The sequence below is a fragment of the Oenanthe melanoleuca genome, chromosome Z, assembly GCF_029582105.1.
Source record: "Oenanthe melanoleuca isolate GR-GAL-2019-014 chromosome Z, OMel1.0, whole genome shotgun sequence".
Classification (NCBI taxonomy): Eukaryota; Metazoa; Chordata; class Aves; order Passeriformes; family Muscicapidae; genus Oenanthe; species Oenanthe melanoleuca.
Genome location: NC_079362.1, coordinates 31,656,923 through 31,683,518, shown reverse-complemented (window position 1 = coordinate 31,683,518; position 26,596 = coordinate 31,656,923). Strand labels below are relative to the sequence as shown.

Below are 26,596 nucleotides of genomic sequence, written 5' to 3'. Positions count from 1 at the left end.
GGTAAAAAGCTCTCTGGATGGCCAGCCTAGAGACTGGTGGGAAATGGAATTAAATCCAGCTGGCTGTTGGTCACAGGTGGTGTTCCTAAGGGCTCAGTACTGGGTTCTATTTAATGTTTTTATCAACAACCTGTGTCAGTGGATCAAGTGCTGCTTCAGTCAGCCATCAGATGACACTGAATTGGGTGAGAGTAATGATCTGGAGGGCAGGAAGGCTCTGCAGGGTTATCTGGACAGGATGGATTGGTAGGCTGAGACAGTGGTATGAGACTGAACAAGGCCCAGTGCCGTGTCCTGCCTTTGGATCAAAACAACCACATGCAGTGCAAGTTGGGGGCAGAGTGGCTGGAAAGCTTTCAGGGGATGTTGGTGGACAGTGGCTGAACGTAAGCCAGGATTGTGCCCAGGTGGCCAAGAAGGCCAATGGCTCCTGACCTTTATCAGCAATAGTGTGGGCAGTGGGACCAGGGCAGTGATTTTTCCCCCTGTATTTGTCACTGGTGAGGCTATACCTCAAGTTCTGTGTCCAATTCTGGGAGCCTCACTACAGGAATGACACTGAGGTGCTGGAGTAAGTCCAGACAAGAGCAGTGGAGTTGATCTAGGGTATAGAGCACAAGTCCAGTGAAAAGCAGCTGAGGGAGCTGAGGTTGTTTAGTCTGGAGGAAAGGAGGCTTGGGGAGACTCTCTCACTCTCCATCTGAGAGGAGCTGTAGCCATGTGTGGATCAGTCTCTTCTCCTAGGTAGCAAGTGATACAAGAAGAGGAAGTGGCCTCAAACTATGCCAGGTGGGGTTTAGACTGGATATTCAGAAACATTTCTGTGCTGAAACAGTGGTCAAGCATCAAACCAGGCTGTCCAGGACAGTGTTGGAACCTGAAGGTATTTAGAAGATGTGTAGATGGGGTACTAAGTGACATGGTTTAGTGATGTGCTTGGCTGAATCTACAGTCATAGTGCCAGCAATTACAGTAAAGTGAGTGAGTGCTACTGACAAACCAGAGTGTAGAAGGGATACAGGAGGAACTGACTGTTGGGGTGACCACGTGAATCTGGATGGGTGCCAGGGTCACAGCAGGATCTGTAAGTCTCCATCGTGAGACTGCTGGTGAATGTGTTGTTTTAATTTATTTTTTCTGTTTTAGGGCAGTCCTGTGTATTTGTGTGTTCGGTTACTAAGGTACAGCTACCTGCTTTACTGAAAGTAGAGTGCTGATGCCATCTAGTGGTGTTAGGACATTCCCAGGAATGAGAGAAACTGCTTGTGAGGAATTCCACTGAGATGAGGAAAATTGCTGGCATGATTCTAAAAAAAGTACATGGATATATTTTCTGCCTTAGCATGTAATTATTCTCTTGAATTAAGTAATAAAAATATGTACATGTACTCATAACAAGGCTTGCTACAGCAAATTTAAATCTTTTTTCTATTTATTTTTGCTCAACAGAAACGTTTGTTTCTAGTAGATTCTTTTATGAAACAGTATTTTGCAATAAAAGAGTTTTATTGGAGCTTACAATATTTTAAAACTCAATTTGAAAGATAAATTATTTTCTGTTACTGCATTTTGCTAAACCTAGCACAGACTTCTCACTGCTAGTGTTTGAAGTCACTGTGCTCTTTTCTAAGTTGCTTATATATTGTTTCAAAGTAAAAGTTCAATATATACATCTGACAACAGTTGAAATAAAAAACTTTGGCACCTGAAGCCATAGCAGCCACAGTACTGTTTTCTTTGTTCTTCCGTCTGTTGAAATTGTGTCCTGCATCTTAAGTTGCTTACCTGAGGTAATATCCTCATCCTTCTTCAGAATACTGTACAGGCTGTATTGACATTTCTAGCAATGGAAGTAGGACTATGACTGCTTCTCCAGTTCTCTTGAAGTGAATTTCTGACTGATAAGTGTCTTGCCCTACAATGGAAAAACTTGAAAAAGAAGAAGATACTTTATTTTAAGCTGGTGAGGCTTTTTAATTAATTTAATTTAGCTATTACTCTTCATCTGTTGCAAGTCAGCATATTATTCTAAGAAGTTACTTTTAAATATATTTCATTGTGGAACAGAGGTCTGTCTATTCTGTCATGAACAACTTCTATCTTTTTATTGTAACTGATTAAAATAGCAGACTTTTTGTTTCAAACCAGCTAGTTGAAAAAGACAAATTCAGTGCTTTTATCTCTTCATAATCTCTAACCTCATGACTATAGGACACTTTACTTGCATTGTGATGAAGTGTGAACTAGACTTAGTTCTAATAACTGATAAATAATTGCATTGTTTCTCTTGTTGCACAGTTGTGCTCACAATATCAGGAGCCATTTTTAAATTCTGTTGTTATGAAATAAGGTGTTTCCAGGCCTGTTCAGCTAGTATAGTTTGTGGAATTAGATAGAAAGAGATATTAAAATTGAATGTATATAATAATACTTAAGAATTTAATGTTAATATTTAAATTAATATTTAAAATGTTAATGTATCAATATTTATTTGTCATCTTTGAGAATAATGAAACTGAATGCAAGGGGCTGCATTCTTTTTCTGCACTTTAATTCAACTCCTTGAAAATCTAAGTTTATCTACTGAGTTTCACCAGTGTGCAGCTGATAGCAAAAAATGAGATGCTTATGCTCGATGTAAGCCATGCAATCATAAGCTTCAGATTTGAGAATTGTCTTGTCCACACTTAGTTTTGAATCTAAACAGTTCTATTGTTTTAATACTTTGTTCTTAGAGCTGTGACTTTGACCTTAAATACACTGTCCTTGTGAATTGAAGTACACCTGCTGCTTCCAGTATTGTTGTCATTCAGCTTTTGTTGCTGTATGACTTTAGTAGTTTTCAGCAATTATTAAGCAAAATTGTTATTATTTGCTACATTTAGCTGTATTCCTCAGGGTTTCCCCACTTCTGCTTTTTAATGAATTAACGTTATTGTGCTATGTTTCAGCAAAAGAAAAGTATATATGTTTATTCTGTTAAAATAGAGCAAAGTTGTGGTTTGTAAGTCTGCCATTCACTTCAGTTCTGGATTTGTACTTGGTAAGAATAACTTCCTGTTTTGCTTTACAAAGCTTTATGGTACTAACAACACTTAAAATTCAATAAACTCACAAGTTGTTAGAAGCAATCACAGTAATTAAGAAATTCTTTAAAGAAAGTTTTAGTACTCACTTCTAAATTATTATAGGATCAGCACAATGATCCATTTGCTCAGTCTCCAGCAACCATCTAGATCTAAAAAGTAACAGAATTTCCCTGTCTTTAGCTTTTTTTCTCACGCTGTAACTAGAACAAAGAATATGGTGATGATTTAGGACCAATTTGATTGTTGATTTTTTTTTTTCTCACAAAAAAAATAATTGATTGTTGATTTTTTTTTTCTTCTTCCACGAGCCAAAGTGTAATCTTGTCCTCTTCCACCAGCAATGAGGGAAGATGCATGATAAGTCCTTTTGGAGGACTCTTACTCAAGGTCATGTTGTGATGTGCTTTTGGAGTGGTGATAAGCCTCTGAACTGATTTCTTTAGAAGCAGAGTATCCTGGTTACCCCAAGATATTCTGTTACTCGTCCTGGTTATTCCAAGAAACAAAGTAACTGTTCTGTCCTCCACATTTTTCTGGAGAAATATATCTGTTAAATGACAAAGTCTCAAGGAGATTATTCTACTATATGAGAGGCTTTGTGTCCTCTGTGGGGATCTTTTTTGTGCGTTCCAACGACAGAGCATCTCTTGCAACTCAAATTGCTTTCAGTTAATAGTAATTTTTAATTCTGAATTCAATCAAAGAACTTCGCAGTGGAATTGCAAACAGATTTTTATTCGCATTGTTCTGAAGTTTTTGTCAAGTGTTATCATTAACATCTTGTTTTGTCATTGTTTTCATAATTCCTTTAGCAATATAACAGCAAAATCAGTAACTACAGGCTTTGCCTCTAATTTTTTGGAGCAGGGAGATGGAACTAGTAGTACTCTTTACCTGTCTCTGTAACAGCTGAATCTTCCCTGTGTAAATCAAAAGGAAAAATTGCTTCTTCTGTCGAACTTACCTATTCTTTAGCCAAAGAATAAAGGTCTTATTTTTTACTGTTGTTTTAAATATAATTTTATTCTCGCAAATACCTAGCGATTCTGGAAATACTAATTATTTCCTTGAAAGTATTGTGGAAGATTAAGATACAAAAAGCAGAATACTTGAAAACATAGCTTGAAAACTGAAACTTGCTCATCTAAATGTGCATCTTCAATTCAAAATATTTTCTTTTCTTACAGACTTTCTAGTCCATAGGTTACTGTTCAAGAGTTCTGCTTATTTAGTTGGTTATTTTTCCTGTCATTTTTGAAGATAATGAATTTCTTTTTCTTTTCCCATCACATGGTAACAGGACTTCTTAGGACTTTTTTTTTGAGCCATTTTCCTTGTCTACTTGGAGACTGTGTTAAATCTTCTTTTTCTTTCTTTTTTCCTGAGGATCAAATTTTTCCCCCTTTTCTTGCTTACAGGTGCTTCTCCCCCACTGTTATCTTAAATTAATAGAGATAACTAATATTTAGGTGAATTTAGTGAGCTGAGTATTTCTTTGTGGCAGCTGTATTTTGAGGAATTTTGGATGTTAACTTTCAGACTATTTTTCTGTCTTTTCAGGTCTCTGGATGGCAGACTCTGAAAAGAAATGCTGTTTTAAGAGGTATGCCTCATGTAGGCTATAATATTCTGGACTGATTTCTGTATAAATGATAAGGCTGTACTTCTGAGGAGTCCATCTGGTGATCCTCTCTAATCTTGCATGAATAATAGTTTCAGTGCTGACTTCTCTCTGAAATCTGAAATCTTGCAATAAGATATGCAGGCTTCTCTTATCAGTGACACAATTTTATTAGAGAGGCCTGCAATACATTGCTTAACTTTTTGCTTGATCATCTTAAGTGAACATTGCCTTAGTGGACGAAGTGGATGAAGCACAAACAAAATTAATTGACTTCCTGAAATATGCATATCTCCTTTAAGCCTCTCCTGACTGTGTGTGTGGGTTTGTTTGTTTGCTTGTTTTTTAATTGGGAATATAGTTCACGTTTTGTGAATGTCCCTTTTTGAGGTTTTGTAAGACTTCCAGATAGTGAGAGGCTAACATTGTGCCAGCAGTGTTGTTTAAAATAATGTCAGCTGAAACCAAGATGAAGAAATACTAATCTTTTTGCAAATTATCTTTTTTCATGTTAGCTGAATGTTTGGAACATTTTCTGTGTTTGTTTGGGGCTTTATGTTCCAGCACTGAAAGAAAGTGTCTCTTCTCTCTCCATTGTTGGTATGTTGTTCCTGAATAATTCACTGCTTGGCAGCTGTTAAGAAAACAGTCTCTTCAAAATGGAATTCTTCTAGCAGGTCTCCCATCCATTTCAAGCAGATGTGGTGGCATATGTTAGAAAAGTAGGCTCAGTCTTTGTAAGAGAATGATTGGTGCGAGTATTTCCTTTTCTTAACTTTTTAAAACAGGATTTCTCAATTCTTTTTAAGCCCTTCAGAGGGCTTCCTATTTCTCGAGAGCAGAGCAGTACTGATTTGTTCTGCCTCCAAAATAATAACCAGGATGAAGTACTAACGACTTGGGGTAAGAGTGGCTCTTCAGCTATTGAGTAAGATTTCAGTGTTACTCTTTTTTATGCAGTAGTTACAAAAGTCCTAAAGAAAGTGATGCTAAGAATTAGGGAAGATATTATTGCTATGTTCAATACAACTTGTGAATAGAAAGCAAGATGAGGGTACTGTGCTGTGCTTGGAGGTGCACACTTGTAGGATGAGAGGCATCGTACCCAAGTTGCAATGCAGGAGATTCCTATGAGACAGTAGGAACATTTTTTGCCAGTGAGCATGGTTAGGCCCTGGAACAGATTGCCCAAGGAGGCTGTGGAATCTTCGCTGCTGAACATTTTTGGGAGTAAAGCGGGAATAGCCTACTGTAACTCAATTTAAGTGGGCCTGCTTTGAGTGCAAGGTTGGATTAGAGCAACTTGTATTATATCTGTAACATTATCCTATGAATCCATGTAAAATGCTGAAGGGACACTTTCTAATGAATTTTACATTTCCTGTAAAAACAGCTGAGGCTCAGGTTGGTGTGTTGTGTGTCTTTTTTGCATTTGTTTTGGGTTTGGTTTTTTTTTTGTTTTTTTTTTTTTTTTTTTTTTTTTTTTGTGTGTGTGTATGTGTATTTTATTAGTTTTGTTGGGGTTTTTTTGTTATTTTGTTGGTTTTTTAACTTTTTTTTAATTGGGTGAATTGAGAAGAGTTTAGTGATTATAGAACTGAGGAGTGACTTCTTACCATTCCAGCCACATAGTTTTGAGGGAGAAGGACTATGTTTTGGCTCCAGTGTTCATTAGTTGACTAAATACAAAATAAGGTAAATATGGTACAAAATAAGGTTTTGGAGGTATGTGAATTCATTTTTAGCTTTCTTTTCAGTCCAGTTAGTGGATTGAGAGTTTCAAAGTTATTTACAGTTCTTAAAGTTTGAGACTGCTTGCTTTCATAGACTACTATTTCAGCAGGTACATCTGAGAAGAACTAGCTATCTATTTTAGAAGAAATAAGAATTTCTGTGTTACAGAGATTTGGCTTTTTAAAAACTAAATTAAGGTATGGTATTTTTCTATTGTTTGCTAACTGCTGTGAGCTCATGGGAGCCTGAGGTTCGCAGGTGTTCAAATGAGCTATTAGTTTTGGAAAATGACACTGTAAATGTTCAGAATTTGGTCTGTCCTCTGAATTTACCTTTTTTTTATATAGTATGATAGCTTTCCATGTTTAGCTTCTGAATTTGACTGTGATCCTATGAAAGATTCAGAAGCTCTTGAGCATGCATCTTCTACAGTGCATGCTGGGTCACATTACAAAATAAGGCAAATGTAAATAGTATCTTTTAGAGGCTTGCTATTCTTACTAAATCCTACGCAATCTAGAGAGTCTGGAAAAAAAATGTGTCAATTGGGAGATATGTTTTTGTCTGATACTTTAATACATATTTTTAGGCAAGAATGTGTTAACCCAGTTGTGCTTTGGCAAAGTAAACTTAAAATCGCTCTATTATTGTGCCAAGCTAGTGTGTGTGTGACTTTAAAGTCAACCTGATTCTGTGTGTTTTCTTAATACAGCAGCCAGTTTTAGATGTTGAGCTCATGCTAACTTCATTGAGTTAGTGTCTTTGTGATTATGATTGACTAACAGTCATCAACAATTTGAGATCAGTCAATATAGTAAGAAGTTCAGCTTGTTTGTTACATGGATAGGCAGAGGTAGTAAATTCATAGAATCGTATGATAGTTCAGGTAAGAAAAGACATCAGGAGATCATGTGCATCATATGATGTAGTTACTTGTAATAGGACCTGAGGGAATGGCATGACTTGTGTCAGGGCAAGTTTAGGTTAGGTATTGGGGAAAGGTTCTTCACCCAGAGGGTGGCTGGGCACTGGAACAGGCTCCTCAGGGAAGTAGTCATAGCACCAACCTGACAGAGCTCAAGAAGTGTTTGGACAATGCTCTCAGGCATATGATGTGATTGTTAGGGATGTCCTGTGCAGGGCAGGATTTGGACTTGACGATTCCATGGGTCTCTTCCAATTCAGGATATTCTATATAATTTAATCCAGCTGCTCAAAGCAGAGTAAACTGAGGTCAGACCAAGTGGCTTAGTGTATTATCCATGTCTGCGCTTTTGAGCTGCACGGTTTCTTGGGAATTTGTGTTTAGACATCTGCAGTTTTTGTTTTTAAGATTAGATTTCTCGTTTTGGAGGTATGCGAATTCATTTTTATCTTTCTTTTCAGCATATAACAGTTTGAGAAGGGAAAGATGAGTTCTGTGAAAGATATTACCTGGAATTCAGATTTGAAAAAATATCCCTTTTTCAAAGGGAAGGTGTTTAAGGGAGACCTGGATTTATCTGAAAAATAGAAGAATAGGTTGTGTGATTCTTAGTCAAACTTGATGTTTTGGATGTTATGTAGTCTTGCTGTTTACTTCCAGTTTGTGTGAGATTAATGGCATGGACAAGTTGCATGTGCAGAAGCTGTCAGTAGCCTAAGCAGAAGGATGTCACTTCATTCAGGATACTTCAGAGGAATCCATCACCTGGCAATGTGCTTTGCTTCTTTTACATTACTACATGTTGATGTGCTAAAAGTAACTCTTTAAGAGTCTACTTAAATGATAGAAACACATTCTGAGACTTCTGAAGGACACTGAAATTTTGTCAAAAGACATCTTGCATTCATGGGAGGCCAGCAGTTAAAAAAGGGCTAACTTTTAAGGTCTTCAGGTGCTTGTTTGATAAACTCAGTATTTGTATGTTTGATAAACTCAAATAAACTGAATTTTTCAGGGTGATTAGACTGATGTAAAATCTTAAATATTTGAGAAATATCTTTTTACTTAAATTCCGTACTCTTAATGTTAAAATAATGAGTAGTCTTTATGACAAGCTGGGGCTGAGATAACATAGGACTTGGCATATCAATTATGATGTATTTGTCAGCATTAATGTCTTAAGAATATTTTATACCTTCTACTTGCTTCTAATCTCCAGGTCTAATGCACAAATCTTCTCCTGCAGCAGTGTATTTATGATTATATATTATTACTTAAAATAAGTGTTTGGTGTGGGGTTTTTTGGTGGGGTAATAACAGCTTGGCTGCCTTATATGATAAAAGTGGTGCTTAACTTTTGTTTGGCAGCAGGCTGTAGAAACATAGGTATCTTGGGATGCCTTCCCAAGAGCAGATGTGTGGTTGAGGTAGACTAGTACCGCTTCTGAGCTGATATTTAATGTATTCCAGATGGGAACATGAAAACATTTTGTATTAACCACCTATCCACATGGAGAGTTTCTTCTTAAGCATTGTGAGTGGTAGCTTAGCTTTGTATTTCCTAGTATGACTGTGTATCATCTTCAAATGCAATAATAATGAAAAGAAATAGTTGATGATGAAATCTGCAATTATGTTATTTACTTCCTTCTGAAGTGATACAGAACAGGCAGGTAATTAATGTGGAATTACTTTACATAATGTGGAATTACTTTATGGTTTTAATTAGTTGCTATGATTAGTGAATTTAATTTCTTATATGAGGTTGTAACATTAATGTCTCTGTTTTTTCTTTATATGTGTCATTAGTTCTGCTAAATTTTTTTTCTATTTCCCTCTAGGAAGCAATTCAAGTTTTCTGCAAGTTTTCTGAGTATTTATGTTATCTGACTGAACTGACATCTTGGTAATATGCCTTTTTTTGCAAGCTTCTCTCTACCTTTCTAAATAGATAATGAAGTGGTATGGCTTTTTGTAAATTTTACTTTTATTAATTTTTAAATTTTTGCTAGGTCCTCTTGTTGTAACAGGTTAACTTGAAAAGCAAGAGGGGCATTCTAAGTTCTTCTTTTTCCCAAGACTAGAGGACATGGGCCACAATTGTGCAAAATGCAGGCTTAAATAAAGTCTGACACTGGTAGCTTGCTTACAGATCTTAAAAGTTGCATTGTTTATTGGAGATTCAAGGTATGCTGAAGCAACCATGTCTGCATCTCTGCATAAGCAGAGAAGAGATCCTTTTCCTGTTCTAGTAGCTGCAAGGAAGCAGCTTGGGACAGGCCTCCTGGAGAAATCTCCTCCTACTGTAGGTTTTATCACCTTTTGTCTATTGCCCTGGAAAGACCTGTTACCTTTCTGTTGCTTCTTCCAGTAGTTCTTATTTTCAGTCCTTTGAACATCTAATGAGAGAGACTTTCTGTCCTCCTTCAAAGGTGTATGAAATTTTCCTAAGGTTGATTTGATAGGCTTGCACTTGATAGTCTAGAAGATACTCATTCTTCCAGTGCCAAAATGTGTATGATTTTTTTTCCTAAAAAGTTGGAAAAGTGTGTATTATACTTGCTATCAACTTTTTTTTTTCTTTTCCCCTGGCACAATGGGCTTTATTAGTGTTTTGTATTATTTTTGCCTTTGTTGTATGATTCAGTCACGGTTCTATTATATACCCCATCTGAATTTTTTTTTGTTTGCTGATAGTTCTTCTAGTGGCAGTGTTTATCTCTACTTTCTTGAGGAAAAATTGTATCTTTTTCTAGAAAATAAACAACTTCTTTGCTTCAGATTTCACTGTTAAGTCTTTGGCTCTTCTGCCTTAGTAGTGCTTGGATTCTGCCTGTGGTTGTCCTGAACACCTTCTTCTGAATTGCTGCCTAGACAAGTAACTAGAGTTGTATTGATACTGCCTTTTTCAGGATCTGTGTAGGCTAATTTCTCTTTTGTCTGTCATGAATTGTGTTTTCTATGTGCTCACTTTCTATTTAACTAGTGGCTTGATGCCATTGCTTGAGCTCTTCTTGAACAGTTATGTTGAATAGGTCTTTGTCAGCACCACAGAAATCTACATAACTGCATACTACTGCATAACTCATGTAGTAGCTTTTAACTGATGACCTAATGCACTAACTTGCAAGGATCTAATGTGATTTTCAGAGGGTTAAAAAAAATTCTACAATTTGGAAAACTAATTCAGTTTCTAAGTATAGGTTCTCACCTATTTTGTCTACTGGAAAAACTAAGCTGCTCTTTTATTCTTATGTAATGGGAGGTCACTAGATTTAAAATTAAATCTCAAATACTGTAAAGTAAGTTTGATTTTTTTTTTTTCCCCCCCATAGTTTACTTCTTAACTGTAAGAACTGGAAGTCTTCCTAGTACTTTCTGTGTAGGACAATGCAGATTTGAATAAGTGGGTGTTGGATATGTTTCTCCATGGTTTATAGTGAGAACATATGGTACTTCTCTAGTTCAGATTGGTGGAAGTTTGCTATTTGATAGTTCTTTTCTCTTAGTGCTACTTCACTGAACATAGGAAAAAGATGACATAATTAAAGATCAGACAACCTTGTTGCAATATTTCTGTGTGAAACTTGGGGAACGTGTGCCACCATTCAAATCCTGAAATGATTCCAGACTGAGCTAGATGAAAACCAGTATTTGTGAGTCAGGGAGAGTAAAATCACTTTAAAGGAAAACAGTGTAATTTGGTGACTTCTGCAGTATGAGAACCAAATGTTGTAGGTTGTAAGCAAGTATAGCCTACTCTGTTAATTGATTAAGAATGGTAGTCAAGTTTTGTAACAATACACTTTTCAAAATATTTTGAAAAATATGATACAGCTATGTTTAAAAGATAACAGTTTATTCGTAAAGGTATTGGCTTTGTGTGGTGTTTTCTCACTAAGCAATTTGGCTTGCTGCAAAAAAAAGTTAAATTTGCTTTATCATTTTTGATTTCTTTTTTTTTTTTTCTTTTTAAGATGCTTGTGCCATTCCATGCTCAAAAGAAAGGAAACATTTCTAATTCAAGTTTTAGCACAACTAAGTGCTCCTCTGCCAATAAAATTATTTTAATCTTTAATGTAGTCTTTAATTAACTTGTGCTTAAATAAAAGGGATTTCAGAAGGTTTACTTTCCAGCCCCATTATTGAGAGACAGATTCAAAATTATGCTTTAACATAGTGACACAAGGCAAACACTTAAAAGTGTGGTTAAACCTTACAGTTGACTTTTCAATTGTCAAAACACTCTTGAATCTGAAATTACTTTAAGGATTTTCTCTCTCCATATTTTGTGAGTTTTCCATCATTATTATTATTAGTCTGAATATGATGACTCAGATTACCAGGATGGTAGGGTTTTGCCTTAAATCTGAGTCTGTTGATTGGTAAAGGGACTTATTAGTAGCATATTGGAAGGGCTGTTTTCTATGCTCTTACAGTACTGACTTGCAGAATAGTGTGGGGTTTACATTTTTTAGTTTCTGTGAAGTGACATAAAAGTTAGTGCCACCACTGTGCGCACACATCCATGTACGTTGTACGGAAGTCTGAAGCTGGGTTAACACAAGTTACTCATTTATTCCCAAATGACTACAGCTGTATTACTTTATGATATGTCTCTTCTGCAGACACCAAAGATGCTAACAAGGAAGATTAAGCTTTGGGACATTAATGCCCATATAACCTGTCGTCTGTGCAATGGATACCTGATCGATGCTACTACTGTAACAGAATGCTTGCATACTTGTAAGTAAAAGTATAAAGTTGCTGGTTTTGGTGTGTGTTTTTTTTTTTTTTCTTTCTGGGTTTTTAGTTTTTTGCTATTGATTTTTTTATTTTAAAAACTTGATATGCAACATGTTGTAATGGTTTTCAGTTGACATTGAAAGTATCGATTATGCATCAGCAAAAATAGCATGCACTTTACCAGACTGCTTTCCTTTAACAGATGATTTGCTTTTTTAACAAAGTAAATGAAGGGAACATTAAAGCTGTGCTGCATAAACTTGAAGCTGTATACAATTAGTAGTAATGTAAATATTCAAGAATGCAGTCTGTCTTCATGCTAAAGGAATTTCGAATACCTAGTTGTCTCTTCTGTGACAGTTGATGTAGCATATGTTCTCCACCTGGAGCCTTTCACATGTCTCATTTTCCCCTGTTTCTCTGCAGAAAGCAGAGTAGTCTGTCGATAAAGAAACAAGTGTGTTGTATTGTATCCTAAAATAAGCTTGTATTCCATAACTTTGGGATAAAGTAGTTTTTAGTTGTTAAATTACTTTTTGAATTTCTACTTTCCTGTAAGTGAGGGATGACTTAGAACCTTGCCATGAATCCTATGTTTTAAAATTATTCTGCAACAACATTTATGTTTATTTTGATAAAGCTAGTATGTTGTTTTATTAGCTTAATGACTTATTCCTGAATTTTGGAAGACAATTATTTGGTAACTGTGTCTCCATCAACTGTGTCAGCAGACTTCACCTTATATATCTGACAAAGGGGAAAAGCAATGTTCGTGATTTATCCGTGATTATGTTTTTTGTTATATTCCATTTAGAAGTTCTGTTTATCAGCCTTGATGAATTTGTTGTACTTGACACACTTCATGTCATTCTGGAGGTTGTCATAGAATCTAGGATTGTAGAATGGTTTGTTCTATGGTTCCAAGAACCACAGAATAGTTCTAGAATCTATATCCAATCCCCTGGCCATGGGCAGGATGAGCATGTACTGGATCAGGTTCCTCAAAGCTCCATATAACCTGGCTTTGAATGTTTCTAAGGTTGGAACATCCACAGCTTCTTTAGGCAACCTGTGCCAGTTACCCTTACAGTAAAGAATTTCTTTCTAATATCTAATCTGAACCTATCTTTCAGTTTGGCTTTCAGTTTGAAGCCATTCCCTCTTGTCCTGTGAGTATGTGCCCCTTTACAAATGTATGTGCCCGTCACCATCTCTCTTGTAGTGCCCTTCAACTTTTAGAAGATTGCGTTGTGGTCTTTCCAGAACCTTCTATCTTCATATCTCAATTCCCATAGTGTTGTTTTCAGAGCTAGACTTCTGCTTAGTTTAGACTTCTGCTTAATTTTGCCCAAATTTCTTTACTGCTGCTAGTAAGAAGAGTGTTGTCTTGGTTTGAAAGACAGGTGTTTGCTAGGGAAGGCAAAAGCTTCTCTTGGATTGGAGAGAATGTAAGCCCTCTCTCTCCAAATTAGTACAATTTTGAAATTAAGAGGCTTTTAGGTAAAAAGATATGGGAATAGGAATAACAGTTCTTTACTAGTACATATAACAAGGCAAACAAAACAGCAACAGCTGCAGCATTAACTCCAACCAGAACAGGACCCCAGCTCAGCGCTCGGCCGCGGGCACTTTTCCCTGGGTGCAGTTCCCAGCACAGCCAGCAGGGGCGCTGGTGGCCCCGGGCGGGCAGGGCGGGTGCGATGATCCCCGTGTGGCTGCAGGGGGCGCTGTGGGGCGGGCTGGGAGCAGCGCTGGGGGCGGCCGGGCCGGACAGGAAGGGATGGGAGAGCTTTGGGTCTGAAACCCCTGGGGCAGCTGATCCCAGTGCCCAGACAGGAAGGGATGGGAGAGACTTTGGGTCTGAAACCCCTGGGGCAGCTGATCCCAGTGCCCAGACAGGAAGGGATGGGAGAGGCTTTGGGTCTGAAACCCCTGGGGCAGCTGATCCCAGTGCCTAGATCGGAAGGGATGGAAGAGAGGCTTTGGTACACCAACACTGGGGCAGTGTCAGTCCTGGTGCTCCAGCAGGATGCTTGGAAACTGGAAGCTGAAATGGCAGGATGTCCTGGCCGGGCAGGGGTGCGGGGTCCAGCAGCAGCTCCAGGCTGTGGCGGTGGTTGCAGTGACCCTCCTCTTCCGAAGCCAGGAGCAAGCAAGAGCTAGCAACTGCCCCCACTCTCCTTTTACCTACTTCTAATCTCATGGTGTCTCTGTCCCTCCAAGAGAAACTCCCAAAAACCCAAGGAGTTCCCCCTTGTCCATCTCAGGTACCCAGCCATCAGTGCTTCTGAGCAGTGCAATGGGAAAAATTCCACAGGTGACAAGGAAAAGAAAAGAAAACCTAACCCCCAACACGTATATACAAAATGAGTATCGTAACAATTTAACATGGCTCTCTGAGAGCTAGAGAGAGATAATTTTTTATTTTCTTTAAAAATAAAACCTCACACATACCCCATAGCTGATATCATCTGCACCATCTCTTATACTTGCTTTCGGAGGAAATACGTAGATTAATCCACAGTGCTACAATGCTCGCTGCAAGTCAGGAAATGCACCTTACTACCATTTCTGCTGTTTTCTCTGGGGCAGCAGGATTTTCTTTGGCTTGTTTCTCCCTTATTTTGACAGTTTGTATTTTATGAATACTACTTCACCCAGTGCCCTGTAGAATTAATTTTGTGAGAAGAGGCAGAGAGTCCTGTCTTTTTATCAAAACTTCATACATTTTGGAATTGTTTGTATTGTGTAAGATAATGGTAATAATGTATGTTCCTGGAATAGCATCCTTGCAACATCTATCATGAAATTACCCTGTCTGTTGAGATAGTGAATTCTCTTCTAAATTATACCACCTTGAAATTTTCATTCTGTTCTACTCAGAACTGCACATTTTTCTTACCTTTTCAATTTTTCTCTAATTTCCTGATCTCCAGCCATTCAAAGGCTCTTCAGTAGTAAATGAAATTCTTGAGCTCTTCAGTGGAAGTAATTTGGAGGACCAAGGCCAGTCCTGTGAAGGATCAGGTCAAATTTTTGTAAAACTGAATTCAGAGAAAAAAGTGTTTTTATATTCATTCCTGATTATTTCTTTTAGCTTGTTGGTCACAGGTAGGCCTCTAAGTCAGTTGCTAAAAACTTCATTAGTAGTAAGAGTCTTAAGTCTTTTTTTAGTCTGTGCATGTTCCTTGATTAAACTTCTATACTAGATGATACAGGCAGGTCTTGTTAAACTTTGTGTTTGTGATGCCAGTTTTGTTAGTGTTGACATGTGAAAGCTGTCCTATGTTATGGAAGGGAAAACCTCACATTATGAAAGGTATCGTCTTCTGGATTCATAAGGATGATAAAAGGCCAACTTGAACTAGATACAGAAATGAAAAAAAATCAAGAGAAGTGAAACTACTAAAGTAAAAAATTGAGCATTAGCTTTGTCTGTTCCTGTTCTGATGAAACCTCTCTGATACATTTAAGAAATCAAAAAATGTACAGCTCAGTTCATGTCCACAACCAGTGCCTGAATATCTGGATAAACAGAGATCAGAGATACTGGAAAACCAAGGTAATGGAAAATTTTAGTAATACTATTGTTTCAGACCATAGAATCATTTCCATGCTGTCCATTACTTCAAAGACTTCCAGTTTCAGGAGAGTTTATTAATCCTAACCTGACCCCAGGAAAAAAACAAGCCTAGATGGATGCAGCCCTTCATAAGCCATCTAGTGGCATTTATTTGGATGCTGTGCTCAGGCTGAAACCTGCCAGAACATTAGCCAACTTGTAACCAGTTCATTTTAGGAGGAGTTAGTGTTTACCTAGTCCAAGCTGAAAGACATGATATGGGATGATGTTTTAGATATCATAGAATCACAGAATGCTTTGGGTTGGAAGGGACCTATAAAAGTCACTTAGTGCATCACCCTTCAATGGGCAGGGGCATCTTCAGCTGCGTCAAGTTGCTTAGAGCTCTTGGTGAAGCTGTGCTGGCTGCCTGGAATCACCTCGCTGTCCTTCATGTGCCTTAGCACAGCTTCTAGGAAGATTTGCTCCTGATCTTCCCAGGCACAGAGTTAAGGAGACAGGTTGGTGATTTCCATGTCTCTCCCTTGCCATCACTTTCTAAAAGTGGAAGCAATATTTCCCTTCTAGTCACCAAGGATTTCACATGACTATCAGGACTATCGCTGTGAGTGGCTTGGCGACTACACCAGCCAGTTCAAGACCCTGGGACACTTCTCATCAAGTCCCAGAGACTTATGTGTATTCACGTTCCCAGGTATTCAAAAATGTGATCTTTTCATACAGTGGAATGGGCTTTATGCCCCCAGTGCCTCCTCTGTGGTTCATCTGTGTGACAGCTGTGGGAAGAGAAATTCCTAGAGAAGACTGAGGCAGGAAAATGGAGTACCTCATCCACCTTCTTGTCCATTGTTACTGGTTTGCCAGTCATGCTTATTTGGGGAGGTACACATTCTTTGACCTTCTCTTTGACCTTCTTTTTCTGACATACTTATAGAAACCTTTGTAATTCTTCATGTCTCTTCCCAAGTTCAGTTTCAGCTGTGATGTGGCCTTTCTGAGCCCTCCCTAGACATGACAGCAACATCCCTATTGTCTTCCCAGAATACCTGTCCCTGTTTCCTCTGTCAGGTTCTCTTTTTTTGACTTGTTAGGAATGGAGTTTGGCTTCATTTTCACAAATGGATCTACTGTTCTGGCACTCTACTGGAGTAGAGTGTGAGATGTGTCCTTAATGTGCAAAGCTATGACGCTTTGTCTAATATTTGCCACAACAGTGCTGTCATCCTGAGTGTGTAAATGCAAAGCACAGTGCAAAGTTATAATGCTTCATTTACTGGTACTTTATTTTTTTAATTAATGGGTGTTTATGTAATTGTACTACTTGTTTGAGAGGTAGATGGCACTATAGTTACAGAAATCCTTTCATTTTGTGTGATAAGTGCATTAGTACCAATACTACATGAACTAGTGCACTTCAAGAAAATCTCTGTTCTTTTCTCCATATCCTTTTCAGTTGTAACTTTAAGTGAGTGAGGATATTTTTTAGTAGTGCGTTTTATGAGTACTGTTTTGAGGCAGAACAGAGGAGACTAATGTATAAATAGTTTTCTTTGAAAGAGATGGGTGATTGTGTGTAAGCATATTGAAATGTGCAGCTTAATAGTGAATGACTACTTTAGCAACTCTTAGCAGGACATTTTACTAATACTGAGGGTCTGTGACATTGTAATTTTTTTTTCTGTGAAAGTTTAGTTGTAGTGTACTCTGTGAAAGTTATCCACTTTCCTGCTTTGGAATTTTTTTTTGTGTTGGCTTTATTTGCACCACACACATTTGTTATGTATATGGCCATGGTTAAATCAAATATGTTTTGTTTGATCTCTTATTGGCAAATAGTTCCTGTGATGTCATCCATGTAATGTTGACCTGCTAGAAATTGTTGTTTTAGTAAATTTCAAAGTGGGATTTTGTGTTGTATGCTGTGCTAAGAAGGTTTTCGATAGGTATGGATACTTTAATTCTAGTGCATCCCTTCCCTGTATTAAGAAAATGAATGAAAGGTACCGGAAATTGTATTTTGCACAATTAGACATCCTGCACATATGATGTAAAAAAATGAAGTTTAGCAAAAATTCAGTAATGTGCATTCTGTGACTATATAAAACAAGACTTTTATTATGCTTCTTCTATTAATTTTTAATTGTGAATGTCTTTGTTATTAGTCTGTAGAAGCTGCCTAGTGAAATATTTGGAGGAAAACAACACCTGTCCAACGTGTAGGATTGTTATACATCAGAGCCACCCATTACAGTATATTGGGTAAGTATAAAAATAGAAGTGCAAGTAGCTTCACTCTAGACTGGTTCATCCCCTTTGATATAGTATAGCTTCTTCCAAAATTTTCATTCTTGCTTATCAGCATATTAAACATGTAAAAAGAGCTTTGAAGGAGATTGAGGAGGAGATACAGGATGAAACTTCTGCTATGAATTTGCAAAGCCTTAGCATGACAGCTTGTTCCAGACTTAGAAACAACTGAACTATACACTTAAATGTTTAATTTCTGTGTGATTTTTAATGAGATTTAGTCATTCCTCATTTTGTATGCTTGGGTTATAAAAACTATATTTATGAAACATTTGTAGGAATTACACTTTTACAAAATTATCACAAATTAGTCTCAGTTGAGCAGTGCTTTTCAGTGTCTGACAGTAACGAGAGAAATAATTTTCAGCTTTATTGTTCAGTTAATCTTTCAAAGGTCTGCTTAAGTCATAGGAACAGATAAGAATGTCATAGAATCATCATAAAATGTTTTGTGTTGGAAGAGACCTTTGAAATCATCTAGTTCCAGCTGCCCTGCTGTGGGCAGGGACACCTTTTGCCTGCACTAGGTTTCTTAAAGTTCCATGCAGCCTGGACTAAGCTTTTCTGGGGGTTGTAGTATGCACAACTTCTCTAGGGAACCTCTTTCAGCTTTGCCACTCTCACTGAAGAATTTCTACCTATTATCTAACCTACACCTGCCATCTTTTAGTTTAAAACCATTCCCCCTTGTCCTATGACTACATGCCCATGTAAAAAGTCTTTTTCCAGCTTTCTTGTGGGTTTCCTGCATGTACTGGAAGGCTGCTCTGAGGGTTCCCTCCAATCTTCCTTCTCTGGGCTTTACAGCCCCAACTCTCTCAGCTTGTCTTCACAGGAGAGGAGGTCTTTCCATCATGTCATTTTCATGGCTCTCCTCTGGACTCACTCCATCAGGTTTATATCCTTCTTATTTGGGGGCCCCTGAGCTGAAAGCAGCAGTCTAGGTGGGGTCTTTTGCAGGCAGAGTAGAAGGACAGAATTACCTGCTTCAATCTGCTGCTAAGTTTCTTTTGATGCAGCCCAGGATGCAGTTGTATTTCTGGATTGCAAGTGCATATTGCCAGGTCATGTTGATTTTCCCATGTGCTAATACCCCAAGTCCTTCTCCTCAGAGCTGCTCTCAATCACTTCTCTGCACAGCCTGTATTTGTGCTTGGGATTACCCCAACCCAGATGCAGGACTTTTACTTGGCCTTGGCCTTGTTGAACTTTGAGCTTCACATGGACCCACCTCCTAAGTATTCCTTTCTTCCAGTGTGTCAACTGCTCCACACAGTTTGGTGCCACTGGCAAATTTGCTGAGAGTGCCCTCGATCCCTGTCACTGTGTCATCCCTGGCAGAGTCACTGTCACTGACAAAGATGTTAAACCACAATGGTTCCAGTACTGACCCCAGAGGGAAAGCACTTGTGAGTGGTTTCCTCATGGATAGTGAACTCTTGATCACAGCTTTTTTTGAGTGCAGCCCTTCAGCCAATTCCTTATCCACCAAGTGCTGCATTGCCTCTCCAGTTAGGGACAAGCATGTTGCGCAGAACAGCATCCAATGCTTTGCTCAAGTCCAGGTAGATGCCGTAAGTCACCCTTTCCTCATCCACTGTAACCTCATCATAGAAGACCACCAAATTTGTCATACACATGTTTGCTCTTAGTGAAAGCCATGTTGGCTGTTGCAAATCACCTCATTTTCCATCTGCATTTGCATAGACAAATTAGTATTTTCACTAAGTGTTTTTGTCGCGTTTTTTCCTCCTTTTCTTATTAGAAAAGACATTTTTTTTCTTGAGTGCTTTATTTCCATTTTACTGCGGTGTAGTAACTCCTGCTGATGAAAATATGTTGTGATGCTGTGTCTGCATTAGCTGTTGCATATCAAGTAGTGTTTTGTCTTCCATTATAAAGAACTTGTATTTGTTCATTTTTCAATGTGCCTTTCTCACTTCTGTAACAATTTCTGAAGCAAAGATTATAGAAAATGAGTCTGATTGCACTTTTACTTTTATTGACAGAAAACTGTCAATATTCTATACACACTTTTATTGCTCAAGCTTATCCTCATTCAGGAGCCTGAAACTAAGTATGTTGTCTCCATGTTTATATAATACACCAATAACATGTAACATAGTATGAGTGTATAATTAAAGGGATGGGTAGATGCAAATAGGCAAGAATGAATAAATGACACGTAAGACATGCTTGCCTTGGTTCAGAAGCCTGTTTTTTGTGCAAAAAGAGACCAGGAGACATGGTATTGAGAACAGCTAGAAGACAATTTGTTACTCGTTTTTTGTTGTTAAACACGCTTCAATTTAAGTAAGCTGCTTGAACTAGTTGTAACATACTGCCCTGTCAAAACTGAAACAGAGTTTTTCCATCCTGCTTTTAGACCTTTTTTAAAAAATAATTGACAGTCTGGAGATTTACAAAATGTTTGAAAATAAAGATCTAAACTCCTGTTTACTTCTGTGTCTGGAAAATAGGTAAACCAAATGTGTCTCCTTGTTTACATTTCTAAATACTCTTAAAAGGAATCATAGAATCTTAAAATTCTTTGGGAACTTGAAGATCATCTGTATGATCTAGTTCCAACTCCCAAATTGTCACCTCTGATGTAATGGTGATGTCTTACATATTTTTGTTGAAATACTTTTGGTGATGTTTTTGCAGTCCATGTGTGACACTTCATAATCTCAGCCTGTACAAATGGAATTTCTTCTGATCAAAATGACATGAATTTAGGATTAGTGATATTCTGAATCTTGTTTTAGTGCTACTTAAAATACTGTAATTACTGTTTATAAATGTCTTGATTTGTCACCATTTCTATACTTGCTTACTGATCTTCACTGCTATGAAGTGCTCATGACAGGTGATGAGAAGACTGAGACTACTCTTGTAAGCCTTTTCTGTTCAGGTCAGATTCAGGCCTTGATACTGCAGACTCTTTTGGGGTAATGACATTGCAGCAGCCAATGCAGATGCTTAAAATATTTCTTGTACTATTTCTTAATTGAAATTTAATGTAATATTTAATTTCTTTGAGACCATAATTTATTTTTAGACTATAACAGGATTTTTGTATGTGAGTTTGGGATTAAAGTTTAGAATCTTAACTGGGCCTACTGTTCTACTTGCAGTGGAATTGTTGCCTTTTTTTATTTCATTTAATTTTAGATTTTTAGTGACGTACTTGTCTTGACGCAGAAGGACATATTCAGTGGGGTGATTTCTCCCACACCCTAGACTTTCTCAATCTTCTATTTGTTTTCTGTCTCAGCCTGTACTTTTTCATAATTTGTTTTGTGTTGCTGTTCATTCTGGTTTGATAGAAATATTGATTAAGAAGTAAAATTCTTCTTAGGTGAATTTAGAGATTTTTGCATATGGTTAGTACTGAAACTTCTTAAAGAGAAGTGTTTTCAATCAAGGTGGTGAACTTAAGCTTTGGATTTTGTTTTTGTTTTTTTTTTTTCCCTTGCTAGTCATGACAGAACAATGCAAGATATTGTTTACAAACTTGTGCCAGGCCTCCAAGAAGGTAAGTTGTGGTGTGACCTTTTTAAAGGTCAGTTTGCACATACTTCTTTGGCATTAAAATAAAAGAGTTTCAAGTGATGAAAAAGGGGATGGGGGGGCAACTAAGAAAAAATACGGTGGAAAAAACAGACTCTTTCTCTTGTGTAGTTTTTGGCAATTAATTTAATTTCATACCTGTACTAGCAGCAACTGAGTGTGGGGGTGGTGGGAGGCAACATGGGATATTTCTTCCCAGAGCAGTATTATGTAAAGCAGAATAGTCATTCAGCTTTTGAATGTTGCCATTCCATAACTCTTAATTTGTTTTTGTTAAACTATGTACCTGTTGTGCAAGCTTTCTAGAATCCTCAGAGGTAAAATACAATGCAGAAATGCTTTTAGTTTCTGCTGTTTTTAGTGTTCTTTCTTATCAGGGGACTTTCCGCTTCTGTTTTCATAACCTTCTTTGACACTAGATCTGTTAAATAAAGAAATACTTTATAAAAATTGCTCGGTATTTTTTGTCTTAATATATGTTAAAGCTTTAACTTTCATTTACAGTAGACTATGTTAATCTATTTAAGCTGCTTTTTAACCAGAGTATTTTTAAATATCAGTGCAATTAAATAAATACTTCAAACATCATTTCTAGAATATTGAAAATTAGAACTATAAATAAAAATTCAAAATCAATGTGTTGACTGAAATATGGTCATTAAAAATGTGGGCTATTCAAAATTAGCTACAGTATTTTAAATTACATCTAACTCTAGCAGTAATGCTATAGTGGTAATTATGCAGATAACTTTGTGCTGTTGTAATTCTGAAAAATAAGATGAGACATGACTTGATGAGATAGCAGAGATAGAAGACTGTAAACAATGATACCACCACCACTTGTTGGCAAACCTTAAGTGGGAAGGGATTTGGAATAACTTCATAAATATTGCATTAGAACTTTATTACAGGGATTAATATTTGCAATTTTAAACAGCGGAAATGAAAAAGCAAAGGGAGTTTTATCACAAGCTGGGCATGGAAGTTCCAGGAGACATCAAAGGGGAGACATGTTCTACAAAACAGCACCTAGATTCTCATCGAAATGGTAAATAGTCCTTATTTATTCTGTCTTTAGTGGGTGACAGCTAGTAAATTGATAAACAGATGTGTTGGATGCATGTCCCCCGTGGGTATATTACAGTCACAGCTATTTCCTAAAAGTGAGGAATAGAGTCAGCATAAGATTGTTGCCTTGTCCCTTATTTGTGCAGAGAATTTTTATTTTTAGGTGCTAATAGCATGTTGCTTGTGGCAAATTCAGTCTCCATAGTAGTGCCTACATGGGAACTGTTAAATTACCCAGCTTCTGGGCTGCAAGCAGCTGAGCTCCATAGGTGTTCTCCTCTTTCATGTCATGGCTGTTGGCTGCAAGTGTTGCTTGAGCCGATAAGCACAATTTGGGGGATGGCAAGGCTTATTCTATACTGCGGTCCTGAAATGTGCTGTTTTAATTGTATTAGCATAATAGGTTGCTGCTGAGTATATCTGGGGTTTTGTATAAAAATAATATATATGTATCCTGTATATCTGGGTTTTTTATCTAAGGTGAAACTAAAGCAGATGAAAATATAAATAAAGAAACTTCAGAAGAAAAGCAGGAAGAAGATAATGACTACCACCGAAGTGATGAACAGGTGGGCTCATAGGGCATGCTCTAGTTTTATCTTGTGTTTTAGCTATTGTGCTTTGGTAAGGTAACTGATAATCTAACAGAGAAGAAAATAAGCTTTTTCAAGCTACTTTTTCTGTTCTCTGATACAAACATGATGCAGTTTTGGCAATGATTTTTTGTGAGAATAAGGTTTTACCTTTGGGTTTTGGCAGGAATGGAGAATACATTCTTCATGCAAATGTCTTTATAGTTCTGACTGTTTATGAATCTTCAAAGTTTGCTGCCAAAACAAATTCATGTAATTTTTCCTTCTACGGGAGTGTACCCCTGTGTTACCATGATACATTGAGCTGAGTGTGTATTGATAATTAGGAAATAAACCTTTGCACTGTTAACACATTCTGTGAAGGTAGCTCGGGGTGCAGTTGCAATGAGAGCTGCAGGTTGAGCTCTGGATGGGAGCCTGAGGCAAGAGGCCATGAACTGCCAGCTTTTGGCACGGTAAAGGGCACAGGGACCTCTGGCACCAGCCTGGGGACTGGACACTGAGACACAGCAGGAGCTGAGACCCCCAGAGTTTGGTGCTGTGAGGGTATGAAAACCCAGGGTTCCTTTGTTCAGGGTCCCTTCCCAGAGGCACAAGCTGGAGCTGGTGTTATTTAGTTATTGCAACATGATTAAGCTGTTTGAAGGAACTGGATGTCTGAGAACCTGCCATGGAAACCTGGGGTGGAGCTGCTGAGGAATCCTGGTCTGAATGTGAGCGTGAGGGGTGTAGCTGTGAAGGGGCTTCAGTCCCAGCTCAGGTGGTGGGAATGTGACTGCCAGAGTGGCTCCTGGGTGGTCAGACAGGGAAGTTTTCTTAACAGCACTCTTACTAATTTACTACATATTTTGTTTTCAGCCTTTAATACTAAGACAGTATTAGCCCTATATCATAAAAATATCATAAAATCTGGGAAACTCACTGTTAAGTTTTAAACACAAAGCTTTTCATTATTCTTCTGGGATAAACAAGCCATGACTTTTATGTTTTCCAGTTATGTGTGTCCAGAGTAACTTAAGCTTGGGTTAATTTTCTTTTCAATTGCAATGTGAGGGAATTTTCAAAAGGATTGTACCTGTTACAAGTGCAATACAAGGATATCATCACAAAGAGCTTCGACTGTAACAAATAGCTGGATGGGAAAATAAGTGAGAATTTGAAAAATTGTCATATAATTTGTATTCATTCTTTTTAAACATGTTAAAATTAAACCAGATTAGCAATTGCTTTAACAGTAAGAAATTATGTTAGAAGCATAATCATTTTCTTACTGTTGTCTCGCTCTAGATTTTAGCATATGGTCCTCTAAGCTATTGACAGCCTAAAAATTTGGACTAAGAAGCAGTCTTGTTCTGACATCAAAAATTACACTTGAACATTTTGGTCTTATTACTTACCCCTCAGCTTATGAGATCTTAGAAAATGTGGAGTTTCTTAATAGGCATTTCAGTTTAAAGAATACTAGTACTGTACTTTACTTAATTGGATTAATAAAAACTGCATGTCGAATACATAAGAGGGACTGCAGATAATTGTTGCAGCCAACTCTTGATTGTTTGTATTTTCCTGAAGGTAAGCATCTGCTTGGAGTGCAATAGCAGCAAACTGCGTGGATTGAAACGAAAATGGATTCGTTGCTCTGCACAAGCAACAGTCTTACATCTAAAGAAGTTCATTGCCAAAAAGCTCAACCTTTCTTCTTTTAATGAGGTAATATTTTTTAAAACTAAGTTTACAGATATAAAACTGAAAATGGGTGGGTTTATTTCGTTGCAGAAGGATGTCTTGTATTCTGATTTTTTTCTTCAGGAAAGAGAAGCATACACTGCTTCTTAAATTATATGTTAAATGGCCATTTTCTTGTCCTTTCTTAGTTCTTTACAGTACTTTTCACTTAGTTTGCAGTGCAACTTTTCATGTGCATTTATAAACAGTTGAGCTAAAAGCCTTGGTTATGTGCTTCCACATGTGTTGAAATAGACTCTGGCAAGATGATTTGTTTGATAGATTGTAGTTGAGTTTATCCCCAGCGTTTCGGAAGTTTGCACTCTATAGGGGCCAGGCAGAAAACAGCATTTGAACAACACTGAAGCCCTGTTGAAGAGAAAGTGCCACAAATACTTTGTTCTTTCCTGTTCTCTTAGTGGAGCTCAATCTGAAGTTTCTGCCCACCACAATGAGAATGTTATCAGATGCCTACTTTTCCCTGTCTTTATAAGGAATCATGGGAAGAATTTAAGTTGAAAGGTACAGAAGGAAAGGCAATACTTTGCACTTCTCCTAGGCCAGATTCAAAAATTAACAGTGGCAAACTATGAACACAGCCCCTGTTTATCACTTGGCTGGATCTTGGTCACAGTTTCTGGACATCTCAGTTGACTCTCAGCTTGACATCTCTCAATTCCATATTATGACTCTGATTCACTGAATTTCATTAAGATATTTCATCCAAATTAAATAATTTGCTTCCCAGTCCACTGTGTCAACACCTCACCACTCAAACTTGTCAACAGACAGTTTGCATCTCTATCACATTTTTTTCATAACTTCTGTACACTTTAAATTAACACACTCTCTGTCTTATGGTTCAAGTATAACACCAAACTCTGCCAGTCTTCCTGAAACAAAACCGTGTATCCTATCTTGTCTTCAGCTGGCTCAGAGGTGGTTGACTTCTGGTTTAGGCCAGCATCTGCATAACTACAAGGATTGTTCAAAAGAGGTTTTTTTAAAATATATTCTTTTGGTATATGCATGTGTAAGCACTCCAGTGCACTGTGCCAATCTGTGACTTAAAAATCTACTTGGTTTCAACTGAAAGAAAAACTTCTCAGGAGTTTCACTTCACTGTTTATTCCTTTGATATCCCTTTCTACCTTCTTAAAAAGTAAAATAAATGGTGGTGTAATTGTTGTACCAGTACCAAGTAACACAGAAAGAGAATTTGAGCTTGTAGTCGCTTGGTTGCTTGACAGAGACTATTCTGAGTTTGAATTATTGTCATGTAAGTGGGCTGCATGCACATTCAGGCCTTTCTGGGCTGTGGAGTAAAGAATTGTACTATAAGCCACCTTGCTGGTACTATTTTCATACTTGCTCTCTTGTTTTATTTCATGTTCAGATGTTGTAGTTCAGCTGATTACAATTCATACAATCGACATGCTTCTGTATTGAGATCCCCACTGTTTCTGGTATCAAGATTTTTTTTAAAAACTGAGATAGAAAACAAAAAATACTTGTTGTTTATCTGTTAAAACCTCGTAACTATGGCATGGCTTGGGAAAATAAATCAAGCAGTTAAATCCGGATCATACTGTATTTCCTAGGCATTGACATGGTCTTTCAGTACTTTATGTT

The 26,596-nt window shown here is 37.5% G+C and overlaps 1 protein-coding gene across 7 annotated transcripts in view; it reads left to right on the top strand.

The window, feature by feature from the left end:
- The window catches only part of PCGF3 (polycomb group ring finger 3), a 56,244-nt gene that overhangs the window by 22,617 nt on the left and 7,031 nt on the right, over nt 1-26,596 (top strand). For 2 of the 7 annotated variants that reach the window (XM_056514006.1, XM_056514012.1), the window contains exons 2-7: nt 11,998-12,115; nt 17,861-17,957; nt 21,488-21,543; nt 22,516-22,626; nt 23,127-23,215; nt 24,812-24,949. In XM_056514006.1, coding sequence (XP_056369981.1) covers nt 12,007-12,115; nt 17,861-17,957; nt 21,488-21,543; nt 22,516-22,626; nt 23,127-23,215; nt 24,812-24,949 — 600 coding nt within the window. In that variant the 5' untranslated portion in view covers nt 11,998-12,006. Of the gene's footprint in view, nt 1-298; nt 1,964-4,649; nt 4,693-9,210; nt 9,276-11,981; nt 12,116-17,860; nt 17,958-21,487; nt 21,544-22,515; nt 22,627-23,126; nt 23,216-24,811; nt 24,950-26,596 lie in introns of those variants that run through there. The other 5 variants (XM_056514009.1, XM_056514007.1, XM_056514011.1 and 2 more) reach the window with 5 other exon arrangements.